Here is a 19,295-nt window from a genome sequence, read left to right as displayed (position 1 = left end):
AGACAAAGATGAAAATATACTAACCGGGCCCCTAGAGTCTAGGGGCCTGCTAAAGGAACATCTGGCTAGACTCGAGTCTTTTCGCCTCGTAACTTTATTGAGTGTTGAGACACTTGACGTAGTTACAAACAAATCTAGCACTAGCAGCCGCTTTTTCGCGAAAAGCGGCATAAGTGAGCTGGCGGAGTCGCTAAAATAGGCATGTATAATAAAATAAAAAATATATTTAAATCGTTTATTCACAAATTAAGCGACTTTTTATACAGAATCTGGAAAGTCAATTGCACTACTTATGTTACTTTGTTGCACATTATTTATTCTATAGAATCCTCTCCGGCATCTTTTTTCTTTATTAGATTGTGTATACCATGTACCTTCATGTGGACTTTGAGGTTATGGTTGGATATGAAACCTTTGCTACATACCTTGCAAACATACGGCTTCTCACCTGAAAATAGTTAAATTTGTTTCACGCAAAGACAGTTTTAAGTCAATATTTATTATTTTGAGTTAGCAAAAAGTGTCCAGCCACTGTTATAAATTCTCTACGGCTTGCGGGGCGCCGTCTGAAGAATGATGGAAAGGTATTTTACCTTATCATGGAAAAAAAAATCTTCCTATATCTTTCTTTCACCAAGCTCGACGTGTTTAAATAGTCTGTCCTACCAGTATGTAATCAAATATTATTATTTTTAACAAAAAATTAAAACCGACTTCCAAGGTAAAAACAATAATAATATGAACTAAAATGTATTAAATAACTCTTACTCTATAATAGTGCCTTTTTCAGAATTCGTCTAAATCTCAACTATTTCTGTACCTACATACTACAGTCTTCATTATTTGAAGTCGGTACCAGCTAATTTTATCGTGAGTTCAGTCAATGTCAGAATATCTGAAGCTTTTGGTACTGGTACCGACTTCAAAGTAATGAAGACTGTAGTATGTACAGAAATAGTTGAGATTTAGACATTGGTTTTAATTTTTTGTTAAAAATAATAATTTCACTCTTTTTAGTTATCTACAAGATAAGGCTTTATGCGTAAATAACCACTACGAATGTTAAATATTCACATTATGTTACTCTAAGCGAAATTGTGGTAAATGCTTGCAGTTATCTAAGCGATGCTGCAATTTAAAAACTTTTAACTTTAAAGGTTCAGGAGTTCTGTTCAGTGCCTTTGGGCCAAGAGACACCTTCGTATGAACTTTCTCTTATTCGAAACATATGTTTAAGTTACTAGAAACAACATTTTAAGCACTATGAGTCTTTTGATAAATTTCAAGGATTTCCCTCGATTGCTCATAGATCCCATCATCAGCTCACCACTTTCGTAATTATTATACAAAATCAAGATTATATCCTATACAACAACACAAGAATTTTGAAAATCGGTCCACAAACAGCAAAATAATCATCGAAAACATCTGCTTCAATGCAAAATATCACGAAAAGCATCAATAATTGTGTCATAATGTGATGACCCATGGCATAATTATGATTTTGATGATGATGGTCAAATAAATTGATGTGTTGGCTTATGCTTTAAGTTGTTTAAACAACGCCGAAATCCCCGAACCTGTATCTATAAGGATTCAAAAGTTCTGTTGGGTACCTTCGGATCCAGGGTATAACCTGATGCGAAATCTTACTTTTTGGTAGCATTTACTTTGCTTCAGAAAAAATTGAAATCACTATATGTGTCCATACAAATTTCAAAGATTCCCCTCGATTCCTCTAGGATCCCATCATCAGATCACCACTGTTGTGAACATGGTACCAAATTCGAGTTAAACCCTATACAACACAAAAAGAATTTTGAAAATCGGATCACAAATAGCTGAGTTATCGTTGAACATACAGCGGAACGTATAACCTCCTCCTTTTTGGAAGTCGGTAAAAATGACTGATGTCCTACCAGTATGTAATCTGCGGTGTTTAATAAGCGCGGAATGTCCCCAGAAGGCAGCGGGGCAGTACTCGCACTTGTGTGCGCGGATACCGTCGTGCTTGTTCATGTGCACCCGCAGCGCGCCGCGCGACTTGTACGCGACGTCGCAGCGGTCGCACTTGTGTTTACGCTCGTCGGAATGCGACGCTAGATGTCGCCTCATCTATAATAAATTAGCAACAAATAAGTACAGGCCGACAACTTTAAGATCTTTAAGAAGGGGAGGCGCAGGCTTTTTAGTTCTCTAAAACAGCTACAAGATTTTATTTTTAAAAATATGCATATTTTCATATTTTATTACCTATGTCTGTCTGTCTTTTACCTCTTCACGCCGAAACCGCCGAACCGATTTTTCTGTTTCGTATGGAGATTTCACTTTGAGTCCCGGGAAAGGACATAGGATACTTTTCATTCCGGATAAATATTAAATGTAGTTTGCGTCATAAAGTTTCGTATAATCATGTACAGATGTATGCAAAATTCAAAATATTTGATAAACTAATATCGAATTAAAAAACTCCATACCTGTATCGGCACTTTGATCACAACGCCACACACGGGGCAGACGGCCGGAGCGCTGTACTTGCACTTGTGACGCTGGAGGCCGCTCTCGTCTTTGAACAGGGCCTCGCAAAACTTACAGCACACCATGTTAGGTGTGTGAGCCCGAAGTCTGTGTTTCTGTGAAAATAAATAAGATAATATTGCTCGGTGATTGCAATAAAAATGTAATGAAACTAGTGGGAGTTGAATGAGTAAATAGTAAATTGTGATTGTCTCCGTCTTGTGCTGTGTGCCTTATCGTGCTAGCGGTTGGCGAGCAGCTTGACGTGCAACGAACCCGCCGCGAAACCGATGCGGACACGGAACGTACTAAGAAGTTGATTCATACCTGTTTCTTAAGCATGAAGTTAATATACCTAGTCCTAGCGGAATAGAGAAACAAAGGTGAGCAAGAGAGGTGTCACTATCAGTAACACTGCGTGGTCCCACGTCCAGTCGGCACGTGCCGCAAGTTGACAATTTAATCTCATAGAAATCATGATCAATCATGCTTGTGTAAGTGTATACGTACACATATTTTTACACACAGATGAAACCTATTTCGGTTACGTTTGACAGCTCGAGATTATTGCTCTATTCCGCTAGGTAAGGTGCATTGGGGCAATCTCGTAAAGTTTTTGGAAGAGTGAGTATATTGTGTCATTGTTTCAAGTTTAGAAGACGAATTTGTATATATTGTTACCTATAACTGTAACATTTTAGTTATAATAAACATATTTCCATGTGAATTGTATATTTTTTAGTTCAAAAGTATTTACGGATTCTGATATAACTACCCCTTTAAAATATAACCCTATTTCTTCTTTTCATGGGTAATTTCGAATACTCAAGGGGTAACTTCGAATAACAGCCGAAACACGACCTAATGTAGAAATACATTTAAGGCACATATTTATTTTTATTCTATTTTACCCCATACAAAAACATTGTGCATACAAGCCATAGAAGACACCAAACTAAGTTTTGTACCGAAAAAATTTCGAAATTACCCCATCGGGGATGCAGATGTCCTCAACATTTGGAGCAAAGAAATAAATAGAATAAGAACAATACAAAAGCCAACGAAGGTGGTAGCTAACAGAGATAGAACTATTAACCTATTAATATACAGAAAATCAGCTGGTTAGGGGTGCGTTTTAGGGTTCCGTAGTCAATTAAGTTTTGTTGATTAGTGAACTAAAACGACTAAAACGGTACCCTAATAAGCTGTTTTTTTGTATAATGATAGGTTATTATAGTTATATAATTCAAGAGTAACCTTGTCCTACAAATAGAACAATCCATATTTTAGGACCATCAAATCGGAATATTATATTATGTTGCGCACCCCTGCAAAATACTATGAAAAAAATTTTGGGGAAATTTCGTTAACAAATTTACCCCACTGGGGTTATTTCGAATGTTTATTAAAAATCATAGCTAGAGCAACATAACCTATTCTTAGGAAAGCAAAAAACGTCAAAGCTTCTTTAAAACAAACAAAATATTACGTAACTTACCTAATTTCTGTGTAAAACAATACGGGGTAGTTTCGATAATTTCGAAAATCCCAAAAAAATCATAAAATTGCACTTGGCGCGAAAAAATGAACTTAGCGCACATACACTGCCGGCTGACGGCTCGAGGGAAAGGAAGTGGGGGAGGTGATTAAATTGGCGTCTCGGTTAATGTAGCCAGAGCTCAAAATTACTTTCTGTTTGGTAATTATTTGCCATTTTCGGAATATCCCCATTTTTTTTTTCTTCCGAAGTTACCCCAATGCACCTTATATTAACTTTATGATCATACCTAAGTCATTGATTCATACGCAGTAGCATTTTGGTCGCATTTTGTCATGATTTTGTCAAACCCAGCCTGCCAACAGATGACGACTCACATGACGAGTTGACATAATCCGACCAAATGACGTAGGTCTGTCAACTGCCTATGAATTAATTTCTTCGATGGTACGATAATTAATAGCGAGGTAAGAGGTTCTGTGTTTTCCAAACTAGCTACACCTCGGTGCGCAACCACGGCGCGGCGTATTCGCAACGTATTCACTGCGAAAGCCGCATGCCGACCGCTAGTAAAAAGTATGATGCTTTTGCCTTTTGGTACAGAACTAAATAATATCCGAAAGTATAGTACACACAGAGCCCGATCTATCTTTTTAGCAGCTCCGGGCAAGGATAATTTTCGCCGCCCTTTACATACAGAAAACCATATAAATCACAAGCTAGATTTGTTGAGATAAATTAAATAAATTTAAATATTTCCACTCTCCAATCTGAAGCAGGTGGGAAGGTAAAATTCTCAAACTCGGGTCGCTAATAACTACATAAGTATACTAGCTACGTTGGAAGATTAAGACAATTTTGACGTCCCACATTTTTGTCGCTCTGGGCAAATTCCCGGTTCGCTCCTTTAGATCGGGCCTGGATACACAGAATCTGATGTCGCCAATAAAAAAATAAAGCTAAAAGTTTTTTTTTCATTTACTTACCCTAAAGGAGCAATATGATTTACATGTATAATCACACTCGTTACAACGCCAAGTTTTGTTCTTTGTCTCATTACTTTCATTATGATATTTATTTTTGTGATATCGCAGAACATTTTCGTTACGGAAACTGAAAAAAAAAATTACACAGCATCTAAAGATAATTTAACTTATAAGTAAGTAGGTACTTATTTAATAGATAAATATAATTTTAAAACACAATAATATGAAAATACTAACCATTCAGAGCACTGTTTGCATGTATAAGTTTTATCAGTGTCGTTATGTACCGTTTTTCTGTGCTGCTTCAAACTTTTGAGCGTGTTGTAGTCAATATTGCACTCTCTACATTTCGCTGCATCCTAGAAATAAAATAACATTTGGTGAAATTACTGGAAGTGTATCTATAAAATATTTAGTACAGGATCGTCTTTCACTGCATTTAAATACTACGATTACAAACATACATCGAGAATCTTCAATGTAGTTTTACTTTACTTTTGAGGTTGCAAGGCGAAAAAATAACAACTTACTTCAATCTTACCAAAATGTTTTACATTGTAATGATATTCCAAGCTGATAGGAAGTTGAAAAATTTTCAAACAAATGTGACAAATAATGTTGGGTTTTTGCAGATGAGATATTCTGTGATACAGCATCGTCTCCCAGTCTTTGAGCTGGGAGGAGCATACGCCACAGTGATTGTTGCTCTCGTGGCTTTTGACGTGGTCACATAGCTTGTCCCTTTCTATCATCTCTGCACAGAGTCCTGTAAAGATTTAAAATATTTAATCATAAGCCCATTATATTATTTTGTCCAACTGGACAACATAATTAGGGAGATCGCAGACAGCACACTTTTTGTGTGATCGAGTCTGCGGCACACATACAGTCGGCATGGCGCGGCCATGCAGATTGTATGTGCGCCGCAGACTCGATCACACAAAAACTGTGGCGTCTGCGATCTCCCTAATATAATCGGGCTGCAAAAGTATACAGGTCAATTACTGACCTGCAGGCCTATTATGAGCTCTTAAATCCATTCACTTTACGTCCTTATACAGTCAGTATAAGGACGTAAAGAGAATGGATTTAAGAGCTCATGATAGAGGCCCTGTATACTTTTCAGCGCCATCTGCCGGGTTAGTTTGTAAATCTAAAACGATGCGATGGTCTGAGGCACTACCTAAATGCAAATGAAAAAAAACATTCAAGTCGGCGCAGCCGTTTAGGAAGAGTTCAGTGACATACTTTGACCAGTAATATACAGGGTGTAACATAAAAAATCGATAATTCTTTAAGGAATAGGGTGTGTATGTGTCCCATAAAATATGAACAGTGAACTCTACTGTGGATGTATATCGCTGAAAGAGCTAACTTTTTATTTCTATTTGTATGGGAAATTGTTAGTTACAACCTGTATAAAGATATACAGTAAGAATGCATTATATCACTTACTTTTTCGACTGCTATTCATACATTTATGAAATAAAACGCTTTGACTTTTTAAATTCCTTTTATTATGTAATTATAATTAGGGCTTATTGTGAATTGATATAAGCACAGCAAATGATTATAGTATAGTCTGGACACTTTTGACATTGCATATTTTAATATTTTCATAAGCAGTGGCTTCTTTGATTTCTGCATCTTCTAAGACTGGAGCTAAAACAAAAAAAAAACAAAAAAATGTGGATATCCAACTGTACCTTCGAATAATACTTAAATAACAATTTTATATCATACCTGGTGTTTTTACAACACTCTCCATTTTAGCTCTTTTTCTTTTCTTTGTTACCAATTTAGATTTACTTGGCATAATTCTATCTTGGCATGCAAAAATATGTGGTACCACATCTTTTTTCAGAAAAATTTTTCCTCCACAAAATCTATACTTCATCCAGTTTTTGACATCATTCTCCAACTGAAAACAAGAAATAAAATAGATACTTAGGACATTCCACACCATGTCCCCTGATCACAAACCAAGCAGAACTTGTACTAGTATGAGCAACAGTTTAACCAGTTGTTTAATATATTCTGTATAAATAAATTCATCTAAACTTTCAACTTTAGTAAGACTTTAGATTCTGAAGTATAAACGGCCAATTAAGGCACAAAACCTCATACAAAATGTCAAAAATTATATCAAATTTTTTGACTTTATATTCTGATAATAATATACTATCTGACCCGGCAAACGTTGTTTTGACATATAAATTATTTCTGATGTCAATATGAAAAGTAGATAAAAACTTATTCTCAAGCCTAACAAATGTTCATACAAATTGGAGGAGTAAAATAATAGATAATACTATATTATCATTATATAAAATATTTGGGACTTACATCAAAGTGATCCTCACAGCATCGGATGACAGTCTTTGAAGAGAAACAGTCAGTTCTCTGCACAGCTTTGAACCATATTTTCCTTAATTTTGGATCAGAGGGTCCAGTCAGAAATATTTTGTTAGGAAACTTTGCTGAATTCGATGGACACAGGGGTACAAAACAATTATCCACCCGTTTTCGCTCCACTTTAGTTGCTTTGTTACGGTAACCTGATGAGGATGGAGTCCATTTTTTGTATTTGTTTAAAAAAATATACGAAATAAAAATTATGGACAGTGACAGATGCAATTAGTGTACCATCACAGGCCACAGCAGACCTTTAATGCGTTCGCTGCGATAAGCGTGCGCCCGGCGCGGCCACCCGCGAGGCGTGCTTGTTTCATGTCATCCCATAAAGCAGCGCTACGTGAGACGAATCAGCCGTCGCACGCGGCACGTGCAGCGGTGCCCGCCCCGCGGGCGACGGGTCAACAATCTAGACGTGACAAATGAGCTGATTGGCTGACGCCTTTGTACACCTCGGCGTCGTCGTCTGTAATTGGTTGGGTAATATATCAATAAAGAGTCCATAGGTATCGACTGTACACCCGCGCGATCGAAATTATACTGGCTGCTGCGAGAGACGGGTGACCGTCGCGGCCGCCCGCGACGGTCAGGCGGGCGCCCGCGCCGGGTAAACGCGCCGCGCACACGCTCAACGCAGTGAACGCCCTTAAATCCGCATGAGCGCGAAAATTTGTAACTGTCAGTTTAGAACCAGAATTATTGACCACTAGATGATGCCCGCAACTCCATTTATCGCGCGGGAACCGTACATTTTTCTGGGATAAAAGTACTCTATGATCTTTCCCGAGACACAAAGTATCTCCATACCAAATTTCAGCAAAATAGGTTCAGCGGTGCGCGCCTGAAGAGGTAAAAGACAGACAGACAGACGGACAGACGGACAGACAGACAGGCAGACACACTTTCGCATTTATAATATTAGTATGGATTTATCCACGTCTTACTGGTTATCGCAATTAAAATGAGCCCAAACACGAAACCTCCGCTCTAAGTTAACGAGGAGTTGGATATCCTATTGATTAATAGGTGATGCTGCAGCACCAGGTTAACTTTCCTTGAATGTGTAGATGTATACTGTACTAGACGTTCCACGCGGCTGCGCCCGCGTAAATTAGGTATTTCACAGATAAATTAGTCCACAAAAAATTGCCTATGATCCTTCCATTAGTATACTTAGATATTTACAATATGTCACGAAAGAAAATATTAAACCTATCAAACGTAAGTTGCTAACAGCCTTTCACGAACCAGATAAACAAAGATTTTTCAGCACTGAGGTTGATGATGATGAATTATAGCTAAGAACACTCGATCTTCTGTATCTTTTTATACCTTTATGTATAAAAAGATACAGAAGATCGACTATTTCTGTATATTTTTATTAAGGGGGGGTCCCTAAGTCCTAACGTAAAAAACGGCCAAGTGCGAGTTGGACTTTTAGGAAATAGGAGCCGAGCTCATTATGAACCCAAAGTAGAGATTTTGTTTTTGGGATCATATTATAGGCCTCATCGAAAAGGACATTAATTATAGATGGTAATTATGGTGATATGAGCCTGTTGATAGGAGTTATTCTGTGCTATAACCTACACAAGTTTAAAAGCATGAAATAAAATTAAATAAAGAAATTTAAAATAACCTCCGCCAAACAACTTTAATAAAAAGTAATGAAATAATAATTTACTTTTAAATAATTCCTGAGTGTAAAGTAATATTTTGGTCCATAATTATTGTCAAGGTGTGTCAAGGTGGAACCGCTAATGTAGATATTTGATTTCACATAACATTATAGTTTAAGGGTCAGTTCACAGCGAACTGAATCGAGACAACCAGCGACTTGCAAAAGTCTTTGTTGTCGTAGTTTACTTGGCGGTCCCCCGACCAGACACACCGTGACAATAATTATGGACTAAAATCTTCGATCACTAAGACAGGGTTGCACCAGAGGCGTGGGTAAAGTTAAAGTTATAGTTAAGGTAAATTTCACTTTAACTTTACCCTTAACTTTCCCCGGAGAAATTGACAGATGACAGCTGATCCAACAAGGTTATACATGCGCGTGGGCGCAGCTGCTGGTAAAGGAGAACTGTCAAAAATTGCGGTTTTTGTATGATGACAGCGTTAGTTCCTTTTTTAGTAAATTATTATTTCATTACTTTTTAAAGTTGTTTTAAAACATTATTTTATTAGTATAGTTTGTTGTTATAGCACAGAATAGATAATAGTTGGTTATAGCACCAACAAATATACATAATCTGTGAAAATTTCAGAAGTCTACTAGCTATAGCGGTTCTTGAGATACAGCCTGGAGACAGACAGACGGACGGACGGACAGACAGAAAAACAACAAAGTCTTAGTAACCCTAGTCCCATTTTTACCCTTTGGGTACGGAACCCCAAAAAGAACAGTTCTTAAATAGTAATGAAAAAATTAAATTACGTTTACTTTCACTGAAGGAAGTTAAAAAATAAATTGTAAAATAATAATAGGAACTTTTATTCGTAATTCGAAACATATTTAAGTAATTAAAATGCTTAATTAAGGTCCGCTCCAGTCTCAACTAACGAACATTTAAGTACTCTTTTCAATAAACTTGAGTTCGGGTGTCACTGCTTGCTATGATCTGCCGAACTATTTATCGAACCGCTCATTCCATAATTTAAATACTGCTCATTCAGTTATTGGACTGCTCAATTATTTTTTTATTACAGCTGTCCATGTTTTACTGACGCAATAATTTATCTACCGCCATAAAATTAAATAACTGCTCAATATTTTTTTCAACTGATTATAATTTAATAATATCTATGGACGCTTCACACCACGTCAGTCTGGCCCCGTGCTAAGTAGCTAAAGGACTTGTGTTATAGGTACCAGACAACGAAAATATATTTAATACTTTTATACTATACATATATTTAACATTTTTATTATATCATACACATATTTAATACACATCCAGACCCGGGAACATTGAAACCTTTTTGTTCCGTCGGCGGGATTCGAACCCGCGAACCCCGGCTTGAGCTACCGACGCGCTCACCACTGAGCCACAGAGGTCGTCAAATTAATAACATCTCGAATATTTAAATAACTGCTCAAATAATTAGTTCCCGTTTAAAATTAAATTGTGCATGGAGAACTTACCACAATCATATTTTGTAGGTGCAGATTGTTTCTTATTACTTGTGATAATATCTTCTTTCAATGCCTTCCTTTTTTTGGTATTTAGTTTACTTGTTTGTTCTGGACTGCCTTCAATTTTAAGGAAAAGTGGGTTATAATTATATTAGTCATTATTATTTAATTTAAATGTGTTTTTAGCATTACAGCCTAAATTATCATTGGTGTTACTATGGCATATAGCCACTATAATTTATAAACTATAAGGTTGGGTTGCACCAGAGGCGTGGTTAAGTTAAAGTTAAAGATGAAGTTATGGTAATAGTTAAGGCAAATTTAACTTTATTTTATTTATTTATTAACCCATTTGCTGATACAATAGTTAGGTAGTTATGACATTCTTGTGCTTATTATCACTGCACTTTTGTATGTTTTAGGTATCAGCGTGTCCTGATGACACATAGGTCTCCCCTAGATGCTTCCACTTCTCCCTATCCTGGGTTAGTCTTAGCCCTATAGTAAAAGAGAATTTCGTACGAAGCACCGTTTTTGATGAGTAAGCAAAATAGCAAAAAACGGGACCTTATTTGCCCCCCCCCCTCCAACTGTCTTCTAAACTATTCGAATCTATTTTGTTCGAAACTTGTTACACTACATGCACTACATGCCTTCAAGTGTCCATAAATTATTGATACATGATGCAGACATCATTGCACATTTCAAATTTATTCCTATCGGACATCTTTCGGAAGAAGCCTCTGAAGCTAGGAATACCGCCATAAAATTAAATAACTGCTCAATATTTTTTTCAACTGATTATAATTAATAGCATCTTGAATATTTAAATAACTGTTCAAAAAATTAGTTCCCGTTTAAAATTAAATTGTGCATGGAGAACTTACCACAATCATATTTTATAGGTGCAGGTTGTTTCTTATTACTTGTGATAATATCTTCTTTCAATGCCTTCTTTTTTCTGGTATTTACTTTACTTGTTTGTTCTGGACTGCCTTCAATTTTAAGGAAAAGTGGGTTATAATTATATTAGTCATTATTATTTAATTTAAAAGTGTTTTAGCATTACAGCCTAAATTATAACAACATTGGTGTTACTATGGCATATAGCCACTATCTATCTATACTAATATTATAAATGCGAAAGTATCTCTGCCTGTCTGTCTGTCTCGCTTTCACGCCAAAACTATCGAACCGATTGTAATGAAATTTTGTATACAGATAGTCTAAAGCCTGAGAAAGGACATAGGCTACTTTTTTACTGGAAAAAAAGGGCTGTAAGAGGTGAAAATGCGTAAATTTGTTCAAATTAAGTTAGTTCCAACAATTCATAATAGATGGCGCCGTGCGTCTTCTACATCGCGCTGACGCTTGCTCAAAAGTCTTTCTATAAGAGGTATAACTCAGTACTTTATCTGTGCAGTGACGTAACCTTAAACCTATCAATGATAAATAGTTTATGGGTAAATTTGTGTAATTGGGGGGCTAAATAAGCTTTAAAATTTGGCATAAAATATAAAATTTAATTTTAAAATATCAAATATTATGTGCACACTGCACAGCTGTTTTGATTTAAGGGGTACCAGGGTTTTTTTATAAAGCTTTTGACACCAATTTTGTTAACATCGCGCGCTATAAACTGAAGTCCACGTGGACGAAGTCGCGGGCAACAGCTAGTAAACTATAAGGTTGGGTTGCACCAGAGGCGTGGTTAAAGATAAAGTTATGGTTATATAGTTAAGGCAAATTTAACTTTAACTTTATCCTTAACTTTGCCCGGAGAAATTGACAGATGGCGGCTGATCCAACAAGGTTATAAATGCACGTGGGCGGGGGCGCTGCTGGTAAAGGAGAACTGTCAAAAATGGCGTTTTTGTATGATGACAGCGTTAGTTCCTTTTTTCGCCACATGCATTTAAAACCTTATCGAGCTCTATGGTTATAGTTAAATATGGCGTCTTGATGGCGTCCATTTTTAACTTTACCCAAAGAATTGACATTTTGCACTGTAGTCAAAGTTAAAGTTAGTTGGTGCAATCCAGTCTTAATGGCGTCCATTTTTAACTTTAACTAAAGATTTGACATTTTGCATTGTATTTAAAGTTAAAGCCAAAGTTAAATTTACAGTTAAAGTTAGTTGGTGCAACCCAGTCTATGTGAGTCATTATAAAAATCTAAAGTTAAATTATAAAAATAGGCAAGACTAAACTATTCATGCTATAACATTTTAGTTTAATAAATCATTCTATAAATAATACATACCAGAGCATTCATAGACTAACTCATATTCACATTGCAGTGTCTCATTGGTATCTGAATCATTGTATTCAGTCTTTATCTCAGTTTCAAAATGACTTTCAGTTTCCTGTATGTCATTGCCTTCCAGATCATTGCATTCACTCTTAATCTTTATGTCTACTTTATTATCTTTTTCAATATCATTAAACTGTTAAAAAAATGTATCCTATGAATTATTTGTATTTTAAGGTGCTCTCTCACCAGGAGCATTCATGTGTAATCTAGCAACTAGCATTATAGATTCGACTTTGCATAGCATTACATGGCAAGTTGACTTCACTGTCACATAGCATTGATGTTAGTTGTTACAAGTTGTATCAAGATTCAAGATATTACACATTGTATCATAACGAGGTGCGCATTGTAATGCTCAGTTCTCCTCCATTACCGATGTAAAGCCCAACTCTGTAACGTTACATTACAAGCGAATGCTCCTGGTGAGGGAGCACCTTTAAGGTGAAAAAATGTTATTTCATGTTTTTTACCTTATGACATTTTAAATCTTCTTGCCCAATCTGGATTGTCATTTTTGAATCCTGAAACACCATAAATAAAACACAGTACAGTTGTAGAAACTCAATCCCACCTATTATTAATAAAGAAAAATACACCACTCATGCCTGTTTTCACCAACGGTCTCCTAACGCTAAGAGCGTTTTCACACGAGACACGACACGACACGACAGAATGCGGTGACCGCTCCGGGCGCCATACATTTCTATATACCGTTTTCACACGGAACGACACCGCACAGCACGACACACGATTTTTATACGACGATCCGCTATGTCGTCACGTTTTTTGTCTACAGATAATATATAAATAAATTCTTTATTAAAAATTGTTAAATCTATACTAATATTATAAATGCGAAAGTATCTCTGTCTGTCTGTCTGTCTGTTTCGCTTTCACGCCAAAACTACCGAACCGATTGTAATGAAATTTTGTACACAGATAGTCTTGAGCCTGAGAAAGGACATAGGCTACTTTTTTACTGGAAAAAAGGGTTGTAAGGGGGTAAAAATGCGTAAATTTGTTAAAATTAAGTTAGTTCCAAAAGTTCATAATAGATGGCGCCGTACGTCTCCTGCATCGCGGTGACGCTTGCTCAAAAGTCTTTCTATAAAAGGTGGTATCATCCTACATACAACTTTCTATTTTTTTTCGATTGTTATTTCTTTTCTACGTTATTAATTAGCTCAGTACTTTATCTATGCAGTGACGCAACCTTAAACCTGTCAATGATAAATAGTTTATGGGTAAAGTTGTGTAATTGGGAGGCTAAAATAAGCTTTAAAATTTGGCATAAATATTTTATAGTTAATTAAAATAAAAAATGAAATATTATGTGCACACTGCATAGCTGTTTTGATATAGGGGTACGGTTTTTTTATAAAAGCTATTGACACCAATTTTGTTAACATCACGCGCTATAAACTGAAGTCCACGTGGACGAAGACGCGGGCAACAGCTAGTAAATAATAAATCATAATCTAACAGCCTGCCAAACTGCATAGCGGTTTGCCTGCGAGCATTACGCCGCCATATTAAATTTACATCATACTTAGTATTTTATGGTAATAATTAATGTATTACATATTATGACCATTTTATGATACTATACTATACATAATATATTATATGATTACGTTTTATAATAAGCTCCTTTTTTAGGTTCAAACCGAAACAATAGATGACGTCATATTTTTAGGAACTAATGGCTGGTTTACACATATTAAGTTGATAGTTAATAGTACGATCAAATTAATAAAATCAGCGGAAATATTTCGTGTAGTTTTGAAAATCGCTACAGTTATTCCTTGTGATATCCAGATGAACATGTCAAAAGTCCTCAAGGGTGGGGGGTGAGCTAAGAGTGTAGGGGGGGGTCAAAGGACCCTTTTTTTAGGTTTTTGCTCATAAGTAAAAAACCTGCACAAATAGCATTACGGTTACTTCTAGGAAAATTTTCTACATAAAATTTCCTCTAAATTATGTCCTATAAATTTTTTTGTACGGTCGATACTTTAGGAACTACAGGGGGGGTCAAATTCCTCAAAAGTGCGAATCTCGAAAATAACACGCATCGAACGTCCGAGACTAAGAAAACAACTTATTCTGATTCAAATACCTGCTATTCACAGATAATTATTATTTGTCCTAGCTGCTATTATTACAAAACGTTAGACTAGTCACCATGGAATTAGGAAGTACTATACAGCTGGAAGGCTTACTTCATCATTTTGAAATATTAAAATGAACCTTACTTCCATGTGCTAAAGTATTATTTTTATTAACTAATATCTCCTTATAGTAGCGAGCACGAGCGAGAAATCGATTTTCTTGGTTTGTCCCTTTCGCACAATTGCCATGTAAAATATACGATAATACATTGGTAGTAAATTGAAAAAAGCATTTTTCGTAGAAAACGATAAAATAAGGCATAAATATTATATAAACGACATGTTTTAATACTGCGCTTTCCTGCTTCAGTTTAATATTATTTAATTTCAATAATTGTTACTAAACTGAGCTTCTCAGTTGTGCGATTTTCTTTTAAAATGTCTTAAGATTTACACATAGGCAAGAAGCATGGTTACACTAGTTTGAAAGGGACAGACCAAGATTAATGACCTCTCGCTCGTCGCATGCTTAATGCACAGTAAGCTTTCCAGCTGTACGAAGTTCTTACTAATTCCATGCTAGTCACTCTTTCCACACGTTTTGTATGTGTGCCTAATATCGAAGAGCTACGAGCGATAAGGACGACGCTATACGTAAGCAGTGCAAATGCTTCTCTTTCCTTTCTTACCTGGCGCGACACAACTTCAGCTATTTACAGGAAAGGCAAAGTGTCAGTTGTCAAAGCTATTTGATCAAAAACCAAAAATCAAGGATATTGCCGCCATCTTCTACAATCCAACATCAACATCTGAAGAAATAGCAGAGTCAGGAGAAAGGATGTTTTTGACGATGTATCGTGCAGCCACTGATCAGCTTGATCTTAACAGACATCGATACTCAGTTTTTGTCAAATCCAGCACCAAATCCAAACAAATCAGCAAAATTTCACTCATTCCGAGTGTTCCACCAAGTACAAGAGTGGTTAGGTAACGCACTGCCTCCTGAAATGTGGGGATGGAAGCGAGGAGCTGATGGAAACCTCGAGCCTGTTACCACTCATGATCCTCCAGCTCCTGACACCGTGCTGAAGTCAATATTTTGTCGCTGCAAAAGTGATTGCACTGGTAATTGTGGATGCCGAAAAGCTGGTATCACGTGCAGTCTAGTATGCAACGGCTGCTTGGGTTCGTGTACAAATGGCGTACCTGTAGATTTGGTAGATATAGAAGGTGAAGATGATGATGATGTAGTAGAAGAAAATTATTGATTTAATTAAGACTGTCTAATTATTATTTTCTAGTTTTGAATACATTTTGAAAACATACCAATTTTATTTTATTTATAAAACCGTCTCATTTTTTATACCTATATAAAGTTGAACACTCTGTAACTTCTAAAGTGTCGACCATACAAAAAAAATTATAGGATCAAATTTAAAGGAAATTTTATGTAGAATGTTTTCCTAGAAGTAACCGTTACGCTATTTGTGCAGGTTTTAGACTTATGAGCTAAAATCTAAAAAAAGGGTCCTTTGACCCCCCCCTACACCTTTAGCTCACCCCCCACCCTTGGGGATTTTCGATATGTTTATCTGGATATATCAAGGAATAACTGTAGCGATTTTCAAAACTACACGAATTATTTCCGCTGATCGTCCATTTTCGGCTTAATTTTCTTAGGCTATAACTAAATTTTAAGTTATTAATTGCAAGTAAACACAAAATTTAGTAGCAAGTAGCAAGTTCAAATTTAGTTATGTAAATATAAAGTCATAAGTTAAAATTTAGTTGACTATTTATCTACCTAATACATGTAAACCAGCCATAAGTGAATGCAGTGTCGTCGCAGAAATTGTCACTCGTGTGAAAACGTCCAAACAACAGCCTGTGTGTCGTCTGTCGTGCAGTTCTTAAATCGTGTCGTGTTGTGTCTCGTGGGAAAGCGCCCTAAGTGTTCCCTAGCGATCTTTGCAGGTCAAATATCTCTTAAAACCAACACATTAAAAAAAAGTAATGTTTTGCAAAAGTTCTTACGCCTTAAGGACGAACGTGACACACAAAAATTTGTGAAATCTTTAAGGATATGTACCCTTAATGGCCACTAGGTGACCACTTAGCGTTAGCAGGCGGTTGGTGAAAACAGGCATCACACACTTACTACAGGCTTATACGTATATAAGCCTGTAGTAAGTGTGTGATGCCTGTTTTCACTTACTTACTTACATACTTTTTTTTTCAATTTGACTATTTTAGTGCCTAGATAAACAAACTGTTCTACAGTTAGGTGGGTGCAAAAAGTTTGTAATTTTTCCTATGGCGCAATATACTGTTTTGTTGTATTATTAATTATTATTTTTTAATTTGTTGTCCGGTTATGGCGGCTGGAAAAGTTGGCCACCCTGTGTGGGACCCAGAAAAAAATGGAGGTGTTGTGTAGAGGATTTGTAATTTAATTTCATCTGGTTTTTTTTTTATGAGATAAGAGGGCAAACAAGCAAATGGGTCACCTGATGGAAAGCAACTTCCGTCACCCATGGAGCAGCATCAGAGGCAGAGCAAGAGGGAATAGGGTAATAGGGGAGGGTAGGGATGGGAAGGGAAGGGAATAGGGGAGGGTAGGGAAGGGAATAGGGTAGGGGATTGGGCCTCCGGTAAACTCACTCACTCGGCGAAACAGCACAAGCGCTGTTTCACACCGGTTTTCTGTGAGAATGTGGTATTTCTCCGGTCGAGAAGGCCCGTTTGTGCCGAAGCATGGCTCTCCCACATATTGCATGCGTGGATGCGTGTAATGGATGCATTGAAACCATGTGGGGACGCTAGAACAAAATTTGATCTCAAAGTTGGCAGTAGACAAAATAAGTTTTTGGAGCCCCTGCCCTAGAGCGTGACAATAATTATAAAAACTAACCTCATTCCATTTTCGAGCACTAACTAGTATGGAATTTGATGTTATGCATTTTTTTCTGAATCCGACACTAAATTCAAGATCTTTGGCACAATTTTCGCACAGTTGTTGTGGCAAACTGTCTTCCATGTGTATCTGAAAAGTAGAATAATCCAAAATGTATAATGATATAGTTTTATTACATTTAAACTATTTTTTACAGAAATTTATTAAAAATGAAACAACAGTAATCGAATTCATCCAAATTCATCTTACATTTAAGTCTGTTATCAAGTTGAAGCACTTCATTTTATTTTCATCAAGAAGAGTCACACTTTCGCAGTTAACTTTTAAGCATGCACGACACTGCATTTTGTAATTTTATTTTCTTTTGTAATGTTTTGAAAATATAATTTGTTTGTGTACAAATAATCAAGAGTAAACCATAGACTTAATTACTGTAGCATTATAGGTTTAAGGAGTAAACATAGACATAATTTAAACTGTCGTAAGTAAACCCAGGAATTGGTTACCTATTGATTGATTTTTTTTTTTTTGTTTTGGCAACTTGACACAAGGGATGCGTATGTTGTGCCACAGACGAGGTAAAAAGGTAAGGAACGGCGGAAGGAACAAAAGATATCGGAATTTGGAAAAAGAGTTAATTAAAATAGTTTGTTAAATAAGAAAGTCTACAACAAAGGAATAATATATATCTATATATATATATCTATATATATATATATATATATATATATATATATATATATATATATATATATATGTTACGGTACATGGTATACGGACACGTGGTGCGCAAGTACATACTCGAACCTTCTAGAAAGGTCTAATGTTTGTTCACGTGTTTACCCTTTATTTGTTAGCGTGTTTGAATTTAGACCTTATGACTGAGTCCATAAGGTCTAAATTAAATTCAACTTACTGCACTTATCGCAAGGACGGCAGTTTTATTGTGGTACATGCCCGAGCCTCCTAGAAATTTCCCACGGTTGTTTACTTGTTTACGTGAATCGGGAAATTTCTGGAATTCGTCTCGCCATATAAAAGGAGCCGCAGGCAGGCCCGGCATTCAGTTCGTTTCGAGCTTTCATCAAGGCGATTTCGGAGTGATCAATAGTGAGTGAACCAGTGAAACCTGCGACTTGGCTACGACCTAGGACAGTGATAGTGCTTAGTGATTGGACCTAGTGATTTGTGTTTGGACTTAGTGCTAAGTGTTGTGACCTAGTGTTTAGTGCAGTGTTAATAAAGTCTTCAAGAGAGTCACCAGGTCTTTCTCTCCAAATCCTCGAACCCTAGCACGTAACAACTGGTGTCAGAAGTGGGATTTGGAGATGCCATTGACTCCGAGAGAGGACTTCAAGGGGAGTGTCAGGACAAGGGCGCAGCGAGCTGCTGCCATTGACTCCGA

General features: G+C 36.5%; 1 protein-coding gene across 3 annotated transcripts; it reads right to left on the bottom strand.

Moving 5' to 3' along the window:
* Nucleotides 1-221: 221 nt before the first annotated feature.
* On the bottom strand, nt 222-18,313 carry LOC121740072 (zinc finger protein 43-like). Of its 3 annotated transcripts, XM_042132792.1 has the most exons (14): nt 18,140-18,313; nt 17,888-18,019; nt 13,339-13,389; nt 12,818-13,001; nt 11,443-11,550; nt 10,565-10,672; nt 7,348-7,559; nt 6,745-6,922; nt 5,532-5,767; nt 5,239-5,360; nt 5,002-5,128; nt 2,478-2,633; nt 1,920-2,115; nt 222-448 (listed from the first exon to the last, which is right to left on the bottom strand). In XM_042132792.1, exons 1-14 carry the CDS (start codon nt 18,233-18,235, stop codon nt 315-317), a joined length of 2,040 nt encoding a protein of 679 aa, XP_041988726.1. In that variant the 5' UTR covers nt 18,236-18,313; the 3' UTR covers nt 222-314. The 3 variants fall into 3 exon arrangements, with proteins under 3 accessions (XP_041988726.1, XP_041988727.1, XP_041988728.1); XM_042132793.1 differs by lacking the exons at nt 6,745-6,922; nt 7,348-7,559 and having other exon boundaries at nt 18,140-18,312; XM_042132794.1 differs by lacking the exons at nt 6,745-6,922; nt 7,348-7,559; nt 10,565-10,672 and having other exon boundaries at nt 18,140-18,312.
* Nucleotides 18,314-19,295: the final 982 nt, after the last annotated feature.

This window comes from Aricia agestis, chromosome 2 (genome assembly GCF_905147365.1).
Source record: "Aricia agestis chromosome 2, ilAriAges1.1, whole genome shotgun sequence".
Lineage (NCBI taxonomy): Eukaryota > Metazoa > Arthropoda > Insecta > Lepidoptera > Lycaenidae > Aricia > Aricia agestis.
This window is presented reverse-complemented; position numbering and strand designations above follow the sequence as displayed.

Bases quoted from the DNA above. Each gene is read 5' to 3' on its own strand.
- LOC121740072 (XM_042132792.1), bottom strand. From the start codon at position 18,235: ATGCAGTGTCGTGCATGCTTAAAAGTTAACTGCGAAAGTGTGACTCTT. The intron at 18,020-18,139 runs GTAAGATGAATT...TCTACTTTTCAG, and splicing joins ACTTGATAACAGACTTAAAT to ATACACATGGAAGACAGTTT. The intron at 13,002-13,338 runs GTAAAAAACATG...TTTTTTTAACAG, and splicing joins AAGATTTAAAATGTCATAAG to TTTAATGATATTGAAAAAGA.